General features: G+C 42.5%; 1 protein-coding gene across 20 annotated transcripts in view; it reads left to right on the plus strand.

Moving 5' to 3' along the window:
- Positions 1–21515, plus strand: part of huwe1 (HECT, UBA and WWE domain containing E3 ubiquitin protein ligase 1) — a 75129-nt gene that overhangs the window by 11503 nt on the left and 42111 nt on the right. For 16 of the 20 annotated variants that reach the window (XM_029722462.1, XM_029722461.1, XM_029722481.1 and 13 more), the window contains 16 exons: positions 1348–1455; positions 1616–1717; positions 6090–6170; positions 9183–9289; positions 12704–12896; positions 13103–13194; positions 13737–13957; positions 14124–14181; positions 14501–14677; positions 15539–15784; positions 17339–17472; positions 17656–17771; positions 18085–18273; positions 18532–18748; positions 20695–20817; positions 21120–21357. In XM_029722462.1, coding sequence (XP_029578322.1) covers positions 1348–1455; positions 1616–1717; positions 6090–6170; positions 9183–9289; positions 12704–12896; positions 13103–13194; positions 13737–13957; positions 14124–14181; positions 14501–14677; positions 15539–15784; positions 17339–17472; positions 17656–17771; positions 18085–18273; positions 18532–18748; positions 20695–20817; positions 21120–21357 — 2402 coding nt within the window. The remainder of the gene's footprint in view (positions 1–1347; positions 1456–1615; positions 1718–6089; positions 6171–9182; positions 9290–12703; positions 12897–13102; positions 13195–13736; positions 13958–14123; positions 14182–14500; positions 14678–15538; positions 15785–17338; positions 17473–17655; positions 17772–18084; positions 18274–18531; positions 18749–20694; positions 20818–21119; positions 21358–21515) is intronic. The other 4 variants (XM_029722477.1, XM_029722482.1, XM_029722474.1 and 1 more) reach the window with 3 other exon arrangements.

Consider the following 21515-nt stretch of genomic DNA (forward strand, 5'->3'; position numbering starts at 1 on the left):
CTGAGCGCTTTGGAGCAGGTTTTCATCATGGATCTCTCTGTACTTTGCTCGGTTCATCTTTCCCTTGATCCTGACTAGTCTCCCAGTCCCTGACGCTGAAAAACATCCCCACAGCATGATGCTGCCGCCACCATTCTTCACCGTTTCCTCCAGACGTGACGCTTGTTTCTCATGGTCAGACTCCTTTCTGTGCCTTTTGGCAAACTCCAAGCGGGCTGTCATGTGTCTTTTGAGGAGTGGCTTCCGTCTGGCCACTCTACCATAAAGGCCTGATTGGTGGAGTGCTGCAGAGATGGTTGTCCTTTTGGAAAGTTCTATCTCCACAGAGGAACTTTGGAGCTCTGTCAGTGACCATTGGGTTCTTAGTCACCTCCCTGACCAGCTCTAGGAAGAGTCTTTGTGGTTCCAAACATCTTCCATTTAAGAGTGATGGAGGCCGCTGTGTTCTTGGGGCCATTTGATGCTGCAGACATTTTTTGGTACCCTGTGCCTCGACACATTCCTGTCTCGGAGCTCTACAGACAATTCCTTCGAACTCACGGCTTGGTTTTTTCTCTGACATGCACTGTCAACTGGGGCCTTTTTATATAGACGGGTGTTTGCCTTTCCAAATCATGTCCAATCAATTGAATTTACCACAGGTGGATTCCAAGTTGTAGAAACAACTCAAGGATGATCAATGGAAACAGGATGCACCTGAGCTCAATTTTGAGTCTCATAGCAAAGGGTCTGAATGCTTATATAAATAAACTATTTCTATATTTATTTTTTTGAAACGTGCACACAAATTGCTTTGTCATTATGGGGTATTGTGTGTAGATCGATGTATTATTTAATCCATTTTAGAATAAGGCTGTAACGTAACAATGTGGAAAAGGGGAAGAGGTCTGAATACTGAGTTTATTTAAATATATTTTTTATTTAACCTTTATTTAATGCAGTGTGTGTGTATACAGGGCACATTTTGTAAAAGAGACCTAGGTCTCAATGTCTTCCCTGTTAAAAGTAAAGGTTAAATAAAAAATGTTAGGATGAATACTTCTGCCAGATGCCTTTTATGAAGTGTTTGGCTTATAGACATTTTTTTCCCTATTTGAAAACAATTCATAAAGCCTACAAAAAATGTAAAAACTACAATGCTACTACCTGGTAACTAGCACGCGTTGTAGTGTTATGGTTGCTACAAATTTTAATGAGCTCCCTAAATTAAAAGTTAAATGGCCTGAATTTACCCACTTTTTCCATGTCTGCATTATGGTTGCTAATATAGGTCTAGAGTTGGCCATGTGTTGTGGTGTTATGGCTGTTAGCTTTGTGTTGTGGCTGCTAACACTGTATTCCTAACAGTGTCAGAAGAGAGGATGGAGAGCAGCCCTGGTCCCTCAACTTCCTCTGGCTCCAGACCTGAGACCGATCCCAGAGGACTCAGCAGCACTTCCAGCACGCCCCGTACAGGTACACAGACACGCAGAGGAACACGCATGCAACACTCGCACAAACACACTCTCTCAGCTTAGGCTATCGCACGCACACTCAAGCACGTACACGCGCATGCACACACTCCATGTTGACCGTCTCCCATGTTGACCGTCTCCCATTGCTTTTCTCCTTGCAGGCGTCCAGTGTATTCCCCAGAGGGCCGCTCTGTTGAAGTCAATGTTAAACTTTTTAAAGAAAGCCATCCAGGACCCTGCCTTCTCTGATGGCATCCGCCACGGTGAGTGAGCTGTAATAACCACACTCTATAAAAAGCATGATCAATGGAGGTTCTCTAGACTTAGACGTCCTGCAGCTATTATTGAACTTTTGAAAAGGGATATCCCAAGTATAAATACAGTGAAGTACACACACTAAAGGGTAAAAAAAATGAATGTTTTGAGCAAAATAGTGTGTTCTTTTGACAACGGCAAACTTCAAGGAGTTGGTCTGATGGAAATCAGTGACGTCATCGGCCTCCCCCTTGCTTGAGACTCAATAGAGAACATCTTATCTATAAAATGTCTGCCACAACAAGTGAAAAACGTTAAACATTTTGGGTTTCCTCTTCTGTAAAAGCCATTTGCCCGATGACGCGCTCGTGGACAAGGAGTCTCTTTTCATACAAGCGCATTTGTTTCCGTATTTCCACCTTGCCTCCTCTCCTCGATTTACCTTTGACCTTTTTCAAAAGTAGGCGTGGCGAGGACGGAGGAGTGGGTAAAATCTGTTGAGAATCTCCCATGGGCTCAGGAGTGCACACTACACAGAATCTACCTAACAAGCTAATCAATCCGCAGCCGGTGTTAGCAAAGCGGACAAAGCCTATACAACTACCTCACCAGTCACTTCTTTTTCAAGTCCTGTGGTTTGTATCTTAAAGTTCTATGTCGAGAAACCTAGTTAGCTAGACTATATCAGTCAACAAAAGCTAACAAACAATGAAAATATCAGGAGTAGTGACAAACGACTCACGTTTGTGAAATAATCAGTCTGCATTAATTGCTGTTATAGTATAGTACTCTAGTAGTTTCATAATGCTTTTCCAAATCCTTAATCCATCCACACTATTTAACTTGGTTAAGCTGCCACATGGGTAAAACCAAGATGGCCTTCTAGCCCCAAGTGGAGTTAATAGGTCATTTCAATATCCAAGTGTATGCAGATCCCATTGGCTGAGCTGGCAAATCAGCTGTTGACTGGTATACGCCCACACCATTATGTTTCCTGACAGGCCTAGCAGGGGAACAGAAACCCCTTAACATTCTTAAATATATTTTTTTTGGAAGGAAATGTATTTCATTCATATTGTAGTCAATTATAGGTCATATTTCTGGAACTGTGGCCAGCTACTTTAAGCTATCTGGGGTAACTGGCCCTATATGATCATTGTAAGTCTTTTACCATTCACTCTTATCCAGAGCAATTTACAGGAGCAATTAGGGTTCAGTGCCATGCTCAAGGGCACATTGACAGATTTTTCAGCTCAGGGATTTGAACCAGCGACCAGTTACTGGCTCAACGCTCTTAAACGCTAGGCTACCCGCCCCCCTTAAGGGTTAAGGGGTTCTAATGCTGATTAGTAGGAAATGGTGCTTCAACAAATTGAAGTGGAAGACTATTCATAACCATGAAGGCCATATCTGTATGCAGTGCTCTTAGAAAGTGGGATTAAAATGTATTTATTTTAGCGAAATAAATAATTACGTTTATAAAAAAAGTTATACAAATAAAACTATTTTGATTAGATAAATATTCGCCCCCCCTGAGTCAAAACATTTTTGAAAACCTTTGGCAATGATTACAGCTATGAATCTTTTGGGTTAAGTCTCTAAGAGCTCAGCCAACTCTTAATAAACTTTTGGAAAAAATGTACTTTGACCAGATACAAGGCTATTTCACAGTAAACAAATTAACTTACTTTCAGTATGCTTATAGGGAAGGGCACTAAACATGTGCGTCACATACACAAATGACGGATAATTGGCTGAAATAAATTAAGATTGGGAGCGGTTTTGTTCAGTTAAATTTGAGATTATTGATCATAATCTGCTGCTGAAAAAATTTATGTAATGACTTCTGCTATATCGTGGATCGAGAATGGCCTGTCTAGCAGAACAGTGGGTGTTCTTTAATGGAAGTATCTCCAACATAATCCAGGTAGTCAGGCATTCCCCACGGCAGCTGTCTAGGCCTCTTACTTTTTCAATCTTCACCTAATGACCTGGCGCTGAGTAAAGCCTTTGTCTATGTTTGCTAATGATTCAGCATTATACGCATCAGCTACAACAAGTGAAATCACTGTGACGCTTAATAAAAGAGCTGCAGTCAGTTTTAGAATGGGTTGCAAGTAATAAGCTAGTCTGAAATATTTCAAAAATGAAAAGCATTTTATTTGGGACTTCATTCACTAAACCCTTAACCTCAAGTAAATCTTGTAATGAATACTGTGGAAATTGAGGTCCCTAAACTGCTTGCTGTAACCCTGGATTGTAAAACATATTGATGCAAAGGTAGCTAAGATAAGGAGAGGTCTGTCTGTAATAAAGCTCTGCTTTCTTGACATCGCTATAAGCAAAAATGGTCCTATTGGCCCTTGTTTCTCGCACCTGGATGACTGCCCAGTCCTATGGTCAAGTGCCACAGAGAGGGACATGGGTAAATTACAGTGGGCCCAGAGCAGGACGGCTGGCCATTAACTGTACACTGAGTGCTAACATCAATAACATGCTTGTCAGTTTCTCCTGGCTCAAAGTAGTGGAGAGATTGACTGCGTCACTACTGTGTTGACGTGTTGAAGCACTGAGCTGTCTGTTGAAACGACTTGCACACAGCTCAGACAACCATACATGCCCCACAAGGCATGCCACCAGGGGGTCTCTTCATCGTTCCCAGAACAGTCCAGAACAGACTCTGGGGAAACGCACAGGACTGCATAGAACTCTATTCCACAAGTAACTCATGCCAGCAGTAAAAACAGATGAAACTACACCTTATGGAACAACATGGACTGTGAAGAGACACGTACACAAACATATTATAATATTGTGGTATTACAAATATTTTATTGAAGATTAGAGTGGTGTAATAATGTGTTGTACAATGTACTGTTATTCTTTTTTGTTGTTGTGATGTACACTGAATGAATATAAACGCAACATGTCAAGTTTTGGTTTCATGAGCTGAAATGATCCATTCAAAGCTAATTTTGCTGAAATTTTGTGTACAAATTTGTTTACATCCCTGTTAGTGAGCATTACTCCTTAGCGAATATAATCCATCAACCTGACAGGTGTGGCATATCAACAAGTTGATTAAACAGCAGTGTTAGTACACAGGTGCACCTTGTGCTCGGGACAAAAGGCCACTCTAAAATGTGCACCTTTGTCATATAACACCATGCCACAGATGTCTCAACTTTTGAAGGAGCCTGCATTTGGCATGCTGACTGCAGGAATGTCCACCAAAGCAATGAGTATTTCTCCCTGTAATAAAGCCCCTTTGTGGGGAGAAACTCATTCTGATTGGCTGGGCCTAGCTCCCCATTGGGTGGGCCTTGCCCATGGATGCACCCCTGCCCATGGCTGCACCCCAAAACGGACGAGGAAACAAAAAAGTTAACTCGTCCTTGCCGTTGACAAGCATAACATGATTCAGCCACCGTGCTTGAAAATATAAAGTGGTACTCAGTAATGTGCTGTTTGATTTGCCCCAAACATAATGCTTTGTTTTCAGGACAAAATGTTTATTTCTTCGCCACATTTTTTGCAGTGCCTTGTTGCGAACAGGATGCGTGTTTTGGAATATTTTTTTCTGTACAGGTTTCCTCCTTTTTACTATCTTTTAGGTTAGTATTGTGGAGTAACTACAGGGTTGTTGATCCTTCCTTAGGAGAAAACTATCGCAGCTATTAAACTGTTTTTTGTTGTTGTTTTTTTTAAATCACCATTGGCGTCATGGTGGAATCCCTGAGCGGTTTCCTTCCTCTCCAGCAACCGAGTTGGGAAGGATGCCTGTATCTTTGTCGTGACTCGTGTATTGATATAACATCCGAAGCCTAATTTAATAACTTCACCACACTCAAAGGGATTTTCAGTGTCTGCTTTTTTGTTTTTTTGCATATCTATCAACGGTGTCCTCCTTTGGAAGGCATTGGAAAACCTCCCTGGTTTTTGTGGTTGAATCTGTGCTTGAAGTTCACTATTCGATTAAGAGACCTTAAAGATAATTTTGTGTGTGGGGTACAGAGATGGGGTGTTAATTTAAAAAAAACACATGTTATTGAACACAGAATGAGTCCATTTAACTTATGAGATTTTTTTTTTACGCTTGAGCTTAATTAGGCTTGTCATAACAAAGGGATTGACTCGAGACATTTCAGCTTTCATTTTTAAATCATTTGTAATCATTTCTAAAAACCAAATTCCACATTGACATTGGGTATTGTGTGTAGGTCAATGACACAATCTCATTTTAAATTCAGGCTGTAACACAGCAAAATGTGGAAAAAGTCAACTGGTGTGAACACTTTCTGAAGGCACTGTATTAAATTCCATGATGTATGAATACCGCCTGACTAACCGTCCTGTCTCTGTATGGCCTCTCTTCCCCAGTCATGGACGGGTCCTTGCCTACCTCACTCAAGCACATCATCAGTAATGCCGAGTACTATGGACCTTCTCTCTTCCTACTGGGTGAGTACTCAGTTCACACAACATTCTTCAGTGATATTCGGTTTAGATGGCCGATTTAATTAGGGCCGATTTCAAGTTGTCATAACAATCGGCATTTTTGGACGCTGATTATGGCCGATTACATTGCAATCCACGAGGAGACTGCATGGCAGGCTGACCACCTGTTACGCAAGTGCAGCAAGGAGCCAAGGTAAGTTGCTAGCTAGCATTAAACTTATCTTATAAAAAACAATCAATCTTAACATAATCACTAGTTAACTACACATGGTTTATATTACTAGTTTAACTAGCTTGTCCTGCGTTTCATATATAATCAATGTGGTGTCTGTTTATTTATCATCGAATCCCAGCCTACTTTGCCAAACGGGTGACAATTTAACAAAAGCGCATTCGTGAAAAAAGCGCAATCGTTGCACAAATCTACCCAAATTTACCTAACCATAAACATCAATGCCTTTTCTTAAAGTTAAAATAAATTCATGTTAGCAGGCAATATTAACCAGGGAAATTGTGTCACTTCTCTTGCGTTCTGTGCAAGCAGAGTCAGGCTATAAACAGCAGTTTGGGCCGCCTGGCTCGTTGCAAACTGTGTGAAGACCATTTCTTCCTAACAAAGACCGTAATTAATTTGCCAGAATTTTACATAATTATCACATAACATTGAAGGTTGTGCAATGTAACAGCAATATTTAGACTAAGGGTTGCCACCTGTTCGATAAAATACAGAACGGTTCCGTATTTCACTGAAAGAATAATCGTTTTGTTTCTGGATTTGACCATATTAATGACCCAAGGCTCGTATTTCTGTGTGTTTATTATTAAGTCTGATTTGATAGAGCGGTCTGACTGAGTGAGTGGTGGTAGGCAGCAGCATTCATTCAAACAGCACTTTACTGCGTTTTGCGAGCAGCTCTTAGAAATGCTTTACGCACAGCGCTTTTTATGACTTCAAGCCGATCAACTCCCGATATTAGGCTGGCAATACTAAAGTGCCTATAACAACATCCAATAGTCAAAGGTATATGAAATACAAATGGTATAAGAGAAATGATCATATCATTCCTTTAACCTTTCTGGGAACGTGGGCCACCCTAGTCAACAGCCAGTGGAATCGCGTCGCGCGAAATACAAATCCTCATAAATGCTATAACTTAAATTTCTCAAACATATGACTATTTTACACCATTTTATAGATGCACCTCTCCTGAATCGAACCACGTTGTCCGATTTCAAAAAGGCTTTACAGCAAAAGCAAAACATTAGATTATGTTAGAGTACCCTGCCAAAAAAAATCACACTGCCATTTTCAAAGCAACTAAAACACAGCTAAATGCAGCACTAACCTTTGACAATCTTCATCAGATGACACTCCTTGGACATCATGTTACACAATACATGCTTTTTCTGTTCGATAAAGTTCATATTTATATATAAAAACAGCATTTTACATCGGCGCGTGACGTTAAGAAAATATTTTCCCTCAAATGCTTCCGGTGAATCAGCGCTACAATTTACAAAATTACTATTCGAAAACATTGTTAAAATTTAATATTGTTATTCAAAGAATATTAGATTAACATCTCGTGAATGCAACCGCATTGCCAGATTTAAAAATAACTTTACTGGGAAATCACACTTTGCAAAAAACGACGTGGTATGCTCAGAAAAATAGGCTAGGCGATACATGTTAGCGCCATCTTGGAACCATCTAAAATCAAATATACTATTGTAAATATTCCCTTACCTTTGATTATCTTCATCAGAAGGCACTTCCAGGAATCCCAGGTCCACAACAAATGTAGTTTTGTTCGAAAAAGTTAATTTATGTCCCAATAGTTGCTTCTTGTTAGCGCGTTCCGAAGGCTACTCATAATGTACTGAAGCGCGCGGGACTTGTCGTCACGAATGTGCAAAAAATATATATTTACGTTCGTTCAAACATGTCAAACGTTGTATAACATAAATCTTTAGGGCCTTTTTCAACCAGACCTTCAATAATATTCAAGGCGGACGATTGCATTGTCTTACTAAACGTTTTGGAACAAAAGGGTTCCCATGGGCGCCCGCGTCATAGTAGTAATAGCCCTCCCCCTGTTACCAACTTCCCAAGCCTCTCTTTGGGTCAGTTTCTACCATAGAAGACTCAAACCACTTTGTAAAGACTGTTGACATCTAGTGGAAGCCTTAGGAAGTGCTAAATGATTAAGTCCCTGTGTGTTTCAATGGCAAAGGCTTGAAGTGATTTCCACTTCCTGTTAGGATTTGTCTCAGGTTTTTGACTGCCATATGAGTTCTGTTATACTCACAGACACCATTCAAACAGTTTTAGAAACTTTAGTGTTTTCTATCCAAATCTACTAATTATATGCATATTCTAGTTACTGGGCAGGAGTAGTAACCAGATTAAATCGGGGACGTTTTTTTATCCGGCCGTGCAAATACTGCCCCCTATCCCCAACAGGTTTTAACTACAACCTAAAACATCTTACCTGGGAATATTGAAGACTCATGTTAAAAGGAACCACCAGCTTTTATATGTTCTCATGTTCTGAGCAAGGAACTTAAACGTTAGCTTTTTTACATTGCACATATTGCACTTGTACTTTCTTCTCCAACACTTTGTTTTTGCATTATTTAAACCAAATTGAACATGTTTCATTATTTATTTGAAACTAAATAGATTTTATTGATGTATTAAGTTAAAATAAGTGTTCATTCAGTATTGTTGTAATTATCATTATTACACACATATATATATTTTTTAAAAATCGTCCAATTAATCGGTATCTGCTTTTTTGGTCCTCCAATAATCATAATTGGTCGACCTCTACTTTGGTTTAGATGTATTAGATTGCATAGTATGCTTACTAATTTCACTAGAGACAATTCTCCAAAGTCCATCAAATCATATGCCATTTTGCTGTTAAGCGAAAAGGAATGGTGTAAATTGTCTGTCAGTTTTTGGTCTGATTTAAAAACGTTCTCCCTTCGTCTCCTCTCTCTCCTCCACAGCAACGGAGGTGGTGACAGTGTTTGTGTTCCAGGAGCCGTCTCTGCTCTCCTCCCTGCAGGATAACGGTCTGACTGATGTCATGCTGCATGCCCTGCTCATCAAAGACGTGAGTCGCACAGCACTCCCTCCCCTCTCGGCTCACCCCGCTTTCAGACACTAGTGGCAAATACTCTTTCTGCAAGTGAAGGTGTCAATATAATGTTTCTCCCCCTCCTGTATTTGGAAGAATTTAAACCAATCTAAACAGATCACTGTCCCTCCAACATTTTTCTGGTTGGCTGGACGAAAGCGGAACATGTCAACAGGAGTGTAGAAAATAGAGCAGTGCAGAAAAGGAACGCAAAACGGAATTGGAACGTCCAATCCACGGTCTTCAATGCAGGTTCGCGTTGATAATTGCGGAGAGCGTATTTTTGCCACTAGTGTCTGAATGCGGGGTCACTCTTTCTCCTCCCTCTCTTTGATTGCTCACCGGATCCTGCCCCCCCCTCACTTCCTCTCACTGCTCCCTCCTGTCCACCCCCCCTTCTTCTACACGTTTAAATGTCACATTTTATTTAGAGCAGGGTCATGCATAAATAGCAGTGTGCCTACACTTGCTAGTCTTCAGTGTTGTCTGTAAGTACATGGAGTAGCCAGCCAGGGAATTCCGGTTCGGGGGGTTCATATACGAGCTCTATTCTGGTGGCCTCTGGTACATTCTAATGTCTTGATTCCATCCAAAATACACAGCTAAATTATTGAATACTCTTAACGACTTGACCTCCCAGATTGGTAAAATTAGTTGGGATATTGAGTAGGAAGATGTGACTTTGCAATTAAAATGACTGAAAATGTATGAATTCAGTGTATTGTAGGCATAGGCCTATATGATCAGGACTATTTTCTAAGTACGATCACCTTTTTTAATATTAAACCGGTCTTAAGAGATTCAAATCATATTTACATTTTTACTGCAAGATATGAATTGCCACAATTGTTTGTTCTTCAAATTATGTATTTTATTGGCTCTGCTGCTGTGGACACTTAAGGTAAGGGGCGGCAGGTAGCCTAGTGGTTAGAGCGTTGGGCCGGTAACCGTAAAGGTTGCTGGATCGAATCCCCGAGCTGACAAGGTAAAAATCTGTCGTTCTGCCCCTGAACAAGGCAGTTAACCCACTGTTCCTAGGCCGTCATTGTAAATAAGAATTTGTTCTTAACTGACTTGCCTAATAAAATAAGGAAACCAATGTCATTTTGTAATTTGGGTGAACTTTCCCTTTAACAGTTTGGACTGTCAACCAGTTGTTGTGGGTGCGATTGTCAGGGGAGGGGGACGGATATTTGAGAGTCAGAGTTGGTAGGGTTTCAGATCTGTCAATCACACTGGGTGGGACTTGAGGGAAGACTGTAGATTAGTAATCTAGTCAGAAAAACTTGCCTACTATACCCTTTAAATGTATTGTGGCAAACTATATCTATTCTACTCTTTCAAAGTTGTGTTATGTCAACTAACATGGATTCCCTGTTGAGAAACAATCTAGAATTGCAGGAGAATGTTTTTAAAATGCCAACATCTTCAGGGGGAGGAAGAACGTGCAACAAAACAATAATTGGACATAAGTGGATTTCACCTCGTTGTTAACACTTAGTGCCTTTTTTAGAAAGTATTCACACCCCTTGACTGAATTTAAAATGGATTACATTGAGATTTTGTGATACTGGCTTGCACACAATACCCCTTAATGTCGAAAATGGAATTGTTAAAAAAAGATGCATATTAATAAAAAATGAAAGGCTAATGTCTTGTCAAGTATTCGACCCCTTTGTTAAGCCTAAATCAGTTCTGTAGTAAAAGTGTGCCTAAGTCACGTAATAACTTGCATGGACTCACTCTGTGTGCAATAATAGTGTTGAACATGTTTTCTGAATGACTGCCTCTGTACCCCACACGTACAATGATCCTTAAGGTCCCTCAGTTGAGCAGTACTTTTCAACCACAAAGACCAGGAAGGTTTTCCAATGCCTTACAAAGGACACCTATTGGCAGATCGATTTTTTTTTAATTTTATTTTTTAAAGCAGACATTGAATATCCCCTTGAGCATGGTGCAGTTATTAATTACACTCTCACTACAAAGATACAGACGTCCTTCCAGTTGCTCAAGTGGAAGGAAATGAGCCCAATGTTCACTTTAAAATATTTAGTTTAATGGCTGTTATGGGAGAATTGAGGATGGATCAACATTGTAGTTACTCCACAATACTAACCTAAATAACAATGAAAACTAGGAGGCCTGTACAGAATAATTTTTTCCCCCAAAACATACATCCTGTTTGCGTCAAAGCACAGCAAAAAATGTGACAGGGAAATGTGCTTTGTCCTGAATACAAAGCGTTATGTTTGGGGCACAAACAACAGGTCACTGAGTACCACTATATATGTTTTCAAGCATAGTGGTGGCTGCATCATGTTATGGGTATGCTTGTCATCGGCAAGGACTAGGTTTTTTTATATATATATAAAAAGAAACAGAATAGAGCTAAGCACAGGCAAAAACCTAGAGGAAAACCTGGTCGTCTGCTTTCCAACAGTCACTGGAAGACAAATTCACCTTTCAGCAGGACGATAACCTAATTAATCAATAAGGCACAAGGGGGTGTGGTATATAGCCAATATACCACGGCTAAGGTCTGTTCTTAGGCACGACGCAAAGCGGAGCTCTTATAGACTTACCCATAAAGACTCACATCTGTAATCACTGCCAAAGGAGATTCTAACGCGTTGACTCAGGGTTGTGAATACTTAATGTAAATGAGATATTTCTTCATCAATAGATTTGCAAAAATTTCTATACCTGTTTTTGTGGTGTTGTGTGTAAATGGGTGAGAGGATTTTTAATTTTTTTTTATCCATTTGGAATTCAGGCTGTAAAACAACAAAATGTAGAATAAGTCAAGGGCTATGAATAGTTTCTGAAGGCACTGTACATTACATGGTGCGTGTAAATTCACTCAGGAGACTCATCATGCTCTCCCTCCTCCGTGAAAAGAAATTCAACCACCGCGCACAAAAATAACACATGTATTGAGAGGCGGGACAGACAGCAGACTGACAAACCAGCAGTGTTTCCCTGTCGACGCTCGCTTTGTGACTGACAGGCACCTGTCCTATCAATAGATCACTAGATGATGCATATCGTTCATTCTAGAGGGATAAGGCGATATACTTTTCTTCACATAGTCCTCCCTCTCTAACTTCACTCATTCCTCTTTCCCTCATCTCCTCCTCTCTGCCACACAGCATTACATGAAACGGTCATTCTCCCTCATTGGTTTCACCTCCTCCTTTCCTCCCTCACTCTTTCCTCCTGTTCTCCCCCTCCGCTCCTGATTGCCTTTTACGTTTTGATTCCCTGCGCCTCCCCCTACTCTCCTTCCCAGTCCCTCTCCTCCTAGTTGTTCCCTACCCCTCGCCACTCTGTCTCTCACTCTCTCCCTCCCCTTTTTCTCTCTCTTTCTCCCTTTTCTCTCTCTCACAGTCTCTCTCTCTGCAGGTCCCGGCCACCCGGGAGGTGCTTGGTTCTCTCCCTAACGTGTTCAGTGCCCTGTGCCTGAACGCGCGAGGCCTGCACTCCTTCGTCCAATGCCAGCCTTTTGAGCGCCTCTTCAAGGTGCTTCTGTCACCTGACTACCTGCCTGCCATGAGACGGCGCCGCAGCTCTGACCCTCTGGGTGAGTGTAGGGGATGTGGGTGTGTTATAGGAATCTAGTATGGTGAGAGACTTTTTGAGAGGACTCTGTGAACTTAAAGGAAGAACACTATTCACTGTTGAAAAAACAGGTGTGTGTGTGTTCAAGTTGTGTGGTGACACATTACACTGTTGATTCAGATGAGATTGTCTGTGTATGTAAGCCTTCTAATGTGTGTGTTTCTACAGGAGACACGGCATCCAACCTGGGCAGTGCTGTGGATGAACTGATGAGACACCAGCCCACTCTGAAGACTGACGCCACTACTGCCATCATCAAGGTGGGTTCACAATCTGAAATGATCAGCAGCATTGATCAGGGATGGGCGCGAGTACTCAATTTGAGCTTAAGTACTAGACAAACGTTCAAACTCTATGATTTTTATTGTATGTCAAGTGCAGTGAAAATGGGTTCATGACCAGAACAACCAGTAATTGGAACAACTGTTGGCATACTGCTTACTTTTTTGCCTTCAGCCCAATTTCACGGTACTCGAGTTCTCAAAAGGATTTTCTTGTGTACTCGGACACAGAAACTCTTAAATGCCCTACCCTACCATTGATCATGTCTAGACTACTAGTTTTACCTCACCATATGACTTCATCAGGAAAAACTTAACTCTTGTTGCAGCTTTTAACTTGGGCCCAGAGTTGAACTGTTTCAGGTCACGAAAAAACCTAGGACCCCGATCATTCAGATTGACCATGTTAACTGCGTAGTAAACTAACCTGGATCAGTGTGATCTGAACAGGAACAACTCATTATTAGGCCCTAGAGATTTACACGGTATAGTAAATGAACACATGCTTGTTCTTCTCCCAGTTACTGGAGGAGATCTGTAACCTGGGCAGAGCCCCGGAGTACATCTGTCAGAAGCCCTCTATCCAGAAGACTGATGGTACCGTGACCGCGCCCCCGGCACGTTCTTCCCACGCCGCCGAGGAGGCCTCCAGCGAAGACGAGGAAGAGGAGGAGGCGCTCCATACCTTCACCCAGCAGCAGGGGGAGCCAGAGAGCAACAGACAGTCAGTGCCAGTTGAACTGTATGACATACTAAATCAGAGATGTGATTTTTCCTGATCAATTCAGGATTTATTGCTCCTCTGATATTTAATTTTTTCCTCTATATTCATAAATGTTTTACATTTCACATTTTATTACATGTTTTTGCGGTGGGGAGTTGGAATGCTGATAGTGTTTTTCCTATAGGGTTGTTGGCACTGAAGAGAGGATACCCATTCCTCTGATGGATTACATTCTCAATGTGGTACGTGGTGTCGAAGTTCTTTCCCATTCTTTCACCTGCAATTAAAAAGCACACTTAAATCAAGTCCCTTTCCACTAAACAAAACTTGTCAATGAAGCAATTCTAGTCTCTCAAATATTATTATGAGATTGTTTCCCTTGTGAGTGTTCAAAATAAATCTGCACATTGGTACTAAGGTTGAAACAAAATAATCACTTTTGTGAGCATATACCAGTGTGTGTATAGACTCTATTGTTTTCTACTATTGTCTAATCAAGCACTTTTTGAGATGTTCATATACTGCACCATACCATGAGTCTTCCCTTGTTTCCCATCTCAGATGAAGTTTGTGGAGTCCATCCTGAGTAACAACACGACCGACGACCACTGTCAGGAGTTTGTCAACCAGAAGGGTCTCCTGCCACTGGTCTCCATCCTGGGTCTGCCCAACCTTCCCATTGACTTCCCCACATCAGCTGCCTGTCAGGCTGTAGCCGGGGTCTGCAAGTCCATACTGGTGAGACCTGACACGGGTTATGGGGACATGACATGGGTTGTTGTTTTAGTTGGTTTTTGTCTTTTACATTTTTTTTATTTAACCTGTAGTTGCTGGACCCGGGTTTGAGTCCCGGTCAGGGCTACACCCCGACTTTTGCTACAACATCCGTCAATGATTAAACTGCCCGTAATGTACTTCTGAGTCCGTTGGAGAGGATCAGCTTGAGCAAAGTGAGGTGTCGAATCACTGATCTACAAATAGTATTCCCTGCCAAATAGGCTTTGTACAATTAACAACCAGACATTGATTGATCGATTGCAGACAGCTTGTGTCAATTAAATAACATTTCTAAGGATTTTCTTTACCTCTAGTAAACATAGTGGATAATGCTAGAAATGGCAGTATTTAAAAAAAAAAAAAAATTCTACCAAAAACAATTGGCACTAGATATGGGGGTAGGAGGTCTGCCAGGCTGTAGCCAGGGTCTGAGAGTCCATACTGGTGAGACTGGGAGCATGGGGAGATGTGGGGACATGATTTAATTAAATTGGTTAATGACTGAGCTCAAGCAGAGCTCAACAACTATAGACACCTAAGAGAAGAGAATATGAACTTACATGTTACATTGATCTTTCATTGTGATTAAGGTCCTATGTTCCTTAGGTTCCCTTTGACACTGCTATATTGTGAACACACTCCAGGCTCCTTGGGGCATCCCAGACCTGTGCTGGTCTTTAATCTCTGACCCCTGTGTGTGGTGCTGGTGTATTGTGTCTAAACTCCAGGGAGACCTATTAAATGTAACCAACTTCAGTCTCTGATCCCTGTGACTGTGCTGTATTGATACTGAAGCGCCGTGTGTTGTCCCGTGGTCCCCAGACCCTCTCCCATGAGCCCAAGGTGCTCCAGGAAGGGCTGTGTCAGCTGGACAGCATCCTGTCGGCCCTCGAGCCGCTCCACCGCCCCATCGAGGTCCCTGGTGGCTCGGTGCTCCTCCGAGAGCTCGCCACCGCCGGTCACGTGACTGACGCCACGCTGTCAGCCCGCGCCACGCCCCTGCTACACGCGCTCACCGCTGCGCACGCCTATATCCTGATGTTTGTGCACACCTGCAGGGTTGGACAGGTAAGAAGCCTGGGAACCAATCAGCAATGCTCTCTCATTGTCACACCACACCAGTAGCCCCCAAATAGTTTTAATCAGGTGTTGATGTTTTGCAACAACAAAAAAAGTGTATGCATGCATGCATGCATGCATACATGCATACATACATACAGCTGAAGTCGGAAGTTTACATACACCTTGGCCAAATACATTTAAACTCCGTTTTTCACAACCTCTGACATTTAATCCTACTAAACATTCCCTGTCTTAGGTCAGTTAGGATCACCACTTTATTTTAAGAATGTGCATTATTATTTCTTATTATATTATTATTTCTTTCATTACATTCCCAGTGGGTCAGAAATTTACATACACTCAATTAGTATTTGGTAGCATTGCCTTTAAATTGTTCAACTTGGGTCAAACGTTTCGAGTAGCCTTCCACAAGCTTCCCACAGTAAGTTGGGTGAATTTTGGCCCATTTCTCTTGACAGAGCTGGTGTAACTGAGTCAGGTTTGTAGGCCTCCTTGCTGGCACACGCTTTTTCAGTACTGCTAACAAATTTTCTATAGGATTGAGGTCAGGGCTTTGTGATTGCCACTCCAATACCTTGACTTTGTTGTCCTTAAGCCATTTTGCCACAACTTTGGAAGTATGCTTGGGGTCATTTGGAAGACCCAATTGCGACCAAGCTTTAACTTCTGACTGATGTCTTGAGATGTTGCTTCAATATATCCACATCATTTTCCTTTCCTCATGATGCCATCTATTTTGTGAAGTGCACCAGTCCCTCCTGCAGCAAAGCACCCCCACAACATCATGCTGCCACCCCCGTGCTTCATGGTTGGGATGGTGTTCTTCGGCTTGCAAGCTTCCCCCTTTTTCCTCCAAACATAACGATGGTCATTATGGCTATTTTTGTTTCATCAGACCAGAGGACATTTCTCCAAAAAGTACAGTCTTTGTCCCCATGTGCAGTTGCAAACCGTAGTCTGGCTTTTTTATGGCGGTTTTGGAGCAGTGGATTCTTCCTTGCTGAGCGGCCTTTCAGGTTACGTCGATATAGGACTCGTTTTACTGTGGATATAGATACTTTTGTACCCGTTTCCTCCAGCATCCTCACAAGGTTATGCTACCAAATACAAATTGAGTGTGAACTTCTGACCCAATGGGAATGTGATGAAAGAAATTAAAGCTGAAATAAATAATTATCTCTACTATTTTTCTGACATTTCACATTCTTAAAATAAAGTGGTGATCCTAACTGACCAAAGACCGGGAATCTTTACTAGGATTAAATGTAAGGAATTGTGTAACTGAGTTTAAATGCATTTGGCTAAGGTGTATGTAAACTTCTGACTTCACCTGTATGTGTGTGTGTGTATATATATTCATTCTATTGGTTTGAAGATGTCAGCCATATATAACCAACCAACTGTCCACATATTGCATCTTTATTGTCTGTGGATTTCAAAATAACCATGTCTGTGGTTTTTAGGTAATTTTTGGGATGGAGTTGCTTAATAGTGGTGGGTGCATTAACAGTCCCATCTCTTCCCCTGTTTGTTGTACAGAGTGAGATCAGGGCCATCAGTGTGAACCAATGGGGCTCCCAGCTAGGTCTGAGTGTTCTCAATAAGCTGAGCCAGCTCTACTGCTCTCTGGTCTGGGAGAGCACTGTGCTGCTGTCCCTCTGCACACCCAACAGGTACACTAAGCTGACGCTTTCTCTCCTCCTGGCTCTTTTATCCCTCTTGCTTTATCCATCTGTTTTGGCCTTGGGTTTCTCTCTGTTTCTCCCATTTTCTCTCTTTCTCTCTCTCTGACTTTCTCTTCCTCAGCAGTCAGCCAGCAGCACACAGTAACCTCTTTCTCTCCTCTCCTCCTCCAGTCTCCCCCCAGGCTGTGAGTTTGGCCAGGCTGACATGCAGAAGCTTGTTCCCAAAGAGGACAAGCCATCTGGCAGCACCACAACCACAGCCACCGCCTCAGGATCCAGGAGAGCTGGTAATGAAGACGACCTCCTACTGGAAAAACAACCAAAAGAAAATGTTATTATCAAATATTTATGAACGTTAATTCATGAAAAATGCAATAGGACATTTTGTTGGGCAATGTTTGGCAGTGTGCTTTAGGCAGTTATTTTTTTAATTTATTTTTTACATTCTGAAAAAAACTGCCAACTCCGGAATGTTGGTCGGGCATCGTTTGAGCAACGTGCAAAGAAAGAATTGAAGCATCTTTTAGCCAAACTTTCTCTTCCAGCCCAGCCACCACTAGCTCTAACCACTAGGCCTCTCCCCTCTCTCTCTCTCCCTAGCTGAGTCTGACACTGTTGCTTTGGACCCCTCTGCCACGGGTCTCCTGGAAGGGATGGGGTTGGACGGGGACACGCTAGCCCCCATGGAGACCGACGAGCCGACCGCCGGCACCGCTGACCCCAAGACCAAGTCTAAACTGACCCCCGCCATGGCCACACGCATCAAGCAGATCAAACCACTGCTCTCCGGTGAGGAAATCCTAGTTCTTTCTCTTTATTTTCCAGTTGTTTTTGTTTATTTGTATTCGGGTAGTAGGCATAGTTGAAGTGTAGAATGGTATCCCCACCAAATAGAGAGATGTACGGTCAGAATCTCTGCGTTAGTGAGAAGTGTGTCTAACTGTCTGATGAAGGTCGGGACACGTCCGCTTTGACTCCTGATTCTATATTTGCGAGCGCTAGCTGTATTTTTCCTACAGGTTTGTAACTCTCCCCTCTCACCTCCAGCATCGTCTCGCCTGGGCCGGGCTCTGGCTGAACTCTTTGGTTTGCTGGTGAAGCTGTGTGTGGGCTCTCCAGTCCGCCAGCGCCGCTCTCACCACGCCACCAGCACTGGCACTGCGCCCACCCCCGCCGCCAGGGCGACCGCCTCCTCCCTCACCAAGCTGCTTACCAAGGGCCTCAGCTGGCAGCCCCCACCCTACACCCCCACCCCTCGCTTCAGGTACGCTACTCAGTCAGGATCTACCCTGTCACCCAATCTCCAAGAAAATCATCCCATCAGCCCATACAAGCTAACCTCTTCTATAGTTCTCAGAGGGTGGATAAGATTTGGTAATAATTTTGTCTTGCTTCTGATAAGCCCAGAGGGTTGTTTGCTTGTGTACATAGATCACTCGGGGCTCCCGAGTGGTGCAGCGGTCTAAGGCACTGCATCTCAGTGCTAGAGGCGTCACTACAGACCCTGGTTCGATTCCAGGCTGTATCACAATTGGCCGTCCTTAGGAGTCCCATAGCGCGGTGCACAATTGTCCCAGTGTCGTTAGGGTTTGGCCGGGGTAGGCCGTCATTGTAAATAAGAATTTGTTCTTTACTGACTTGCATCCCACCTACTCAACAGCCAGTGTAATCCCGTGGCGTGATATTCAAATACCTTAGAAATGCTATTACTTCAATTTCTCAAACATATGACTATTTTACACCATTTTAAAGACAAGACTCTCGTTAATCTAACCACACTGTCCGATTTCAAAAAAGGCTTTACAACGAAATCAAAACATTAGATTATGTCAGCAGAGTACCCAGCCAGAAATAATCAGACACCCATTTTTCAAGCATATAATGTCACATAAACCCAAACCACAGCTAAATGCAGCACTAACCTTTGATGATCTTCATCAGATGACAATCCTAGGACATTGTTATACAATACATGCATGTTTTGTTCAATCAAGTTCATATTTATATCATATTTATACCAGCTTTTTACATTAGCATGTGACTAGCATTCCCACCGAACACTTCCGGTGAATTTACTAAATTACTCACGATAAACGTTCACAAAAAACATAATTATTTTAAGAATTATAGATACAGAACTCCTTTATGCACTCGCTATGTCCGATTTTAAAATAGCTTTTCGGTGAAAGCACATTTTGCAATATTCTGGGTAGATAGCCCGGCCATCACAGGCTAGCTATTTTGACACCCACCAAGTGTGGTACTCACCAAACTCCGATTTACTATTAGAAAAGTTTGATTACCTTTGCTGTCTTCGTCAGAATGCACTCCCAGGACTTCTACTTCAATAATAAATGTTGGTTTGGTTCCAAATAATCCATAGTTATATCCAAATAGCGGCGTTTTGTTCGTGCGTTCAAGACACTATCCGATGGGTAAAGAAGGGTGACGCGCCCGACGCGTTTCATGACAAAAAATTCAAAATATTCCATTACCGTACTTCAAAGCATGTCAACCGTTGTTTAAAATCAATTTTTATGCAATTTTTCTTGTAAAAATGCGATAATATTCCGACCGGGAGTCGTTGTGTTCGTTCAAAGGGAGAGAAAGTAAACATGGTGTTGGCTCGTGCATGCGCCTCCAGTCTCATTGTCCTCAGATCGACCACTTACAAAATGCGCTAATGTTTTTCAGCCAGGGCCTGCAAAGCCACCATTCATCTTTCTGGCGCCTTCTGAGAGCCTATGGGAGCGTTAGAAAATGTCACGTCATGCCAGAGATCCCCTGTTTTGGTTAGAGATGATCAAGAAGGCCATGAAATGGTCAGAGAGAGCGCTTCCTGTTTGGAATCTTCTCAGGTTTTGGCCTGCCAAATGAGTTCTGTTATACTCACAGACACCATTCAAACAGTTTTAGAAACTTTAGGGTGTTTTCTATCCAAATCAAACAATTATATGCATATTCTAGTTACTGGGCAGGAGTAGTAACCAGATTAAATCGGGTACGTTTTTTATCCGGCCGTGCAAATACTGCCCCCTATCCCCAACAGGTTAAATAAAGGTAAAAAAAACATGTAGGACATGTAGGAGGGGCAATTGGTTGGTTTGGTTACAAGGCTTTACACTTGTCAGGACGATTCCATCTGCATCTATCGATTGGCTGATTTAATGCTCCCAGTGTCAATTTTAACACTATCACTTGTCTCTCCAGGCTGACGTTCTTCATCTGCTCGGTGGGCTTCACGTCCCCCATGCTGTTCGATGAGAGGAAGTATCCCTACCACCTCATGCTGCAGAAGTTCTTCTGCTCCGGAGGACATGACGCGCTCTTCGAGTGAGTGGAGCACCCTTGCTTAGCTCTGTTAATATCTGACAGACTTGCGTTGTTGGAACTTCTTTACATGGAATTTGTCGACGCCCTGTAGCTACAACTAACCCTACTACTGTTGCTGACTACCTGACTGTACATACGTATTGACATTTGGCACTACTTTTGTCAGCATTATCAATACAATCATTATGAGTATGGCCTTGTTTTACCTGATCATGTGAGTTGACCAGGACAGCTATGGGCAATAATGATGTTTCTCTGCCCAGCAGCACTGACACATTTCTCCTTCCCCTCTCTCTCCTCAGGACATTTAACTGGGCTCTTACTATGGGTGGTAAGGTGCCTGTCTCTGAGGGCTTGGAGCACACTGAGCTTCCAGACGGGACAGGGGAGTTCCTGGATGCCTGGCTGATGCTGGTGGAGAAGATGGTGAATCCCAGTACAGTGCTGGACTCACCCCACAGCCTGCCCGTCAAGGTCCCTGGGGTTACCCCCACCACCCCCCAATTCAGCGCCCTGCGATTCCTCATCGTCACTCAGAAGGTAGTGTGTGTGTGTTATGTGGTTTCTTGGTTGTTTGATTGGCATCTGCGATGTTTACGCTCAAGGTCATTTTGTATGGGCCGTCATTGTAAATAAAAATGTGTTAAGTGACTTGCGTAGTTAAATAAAGGTTAAATCAAATAAATACATACACATAA

Source organism: Salmo trutta, chromosome 30, assembly GCF_901001165.1.
Source record: "Salmo trutta chromosome 30, fSalTru1.1, whole genome shotgun sequence".
NCBI lineage: Eukaryota > Metazoa > Chordata > Actinopteri > Salmoniformes > Salmonidae > Salmo > Salmo trutta.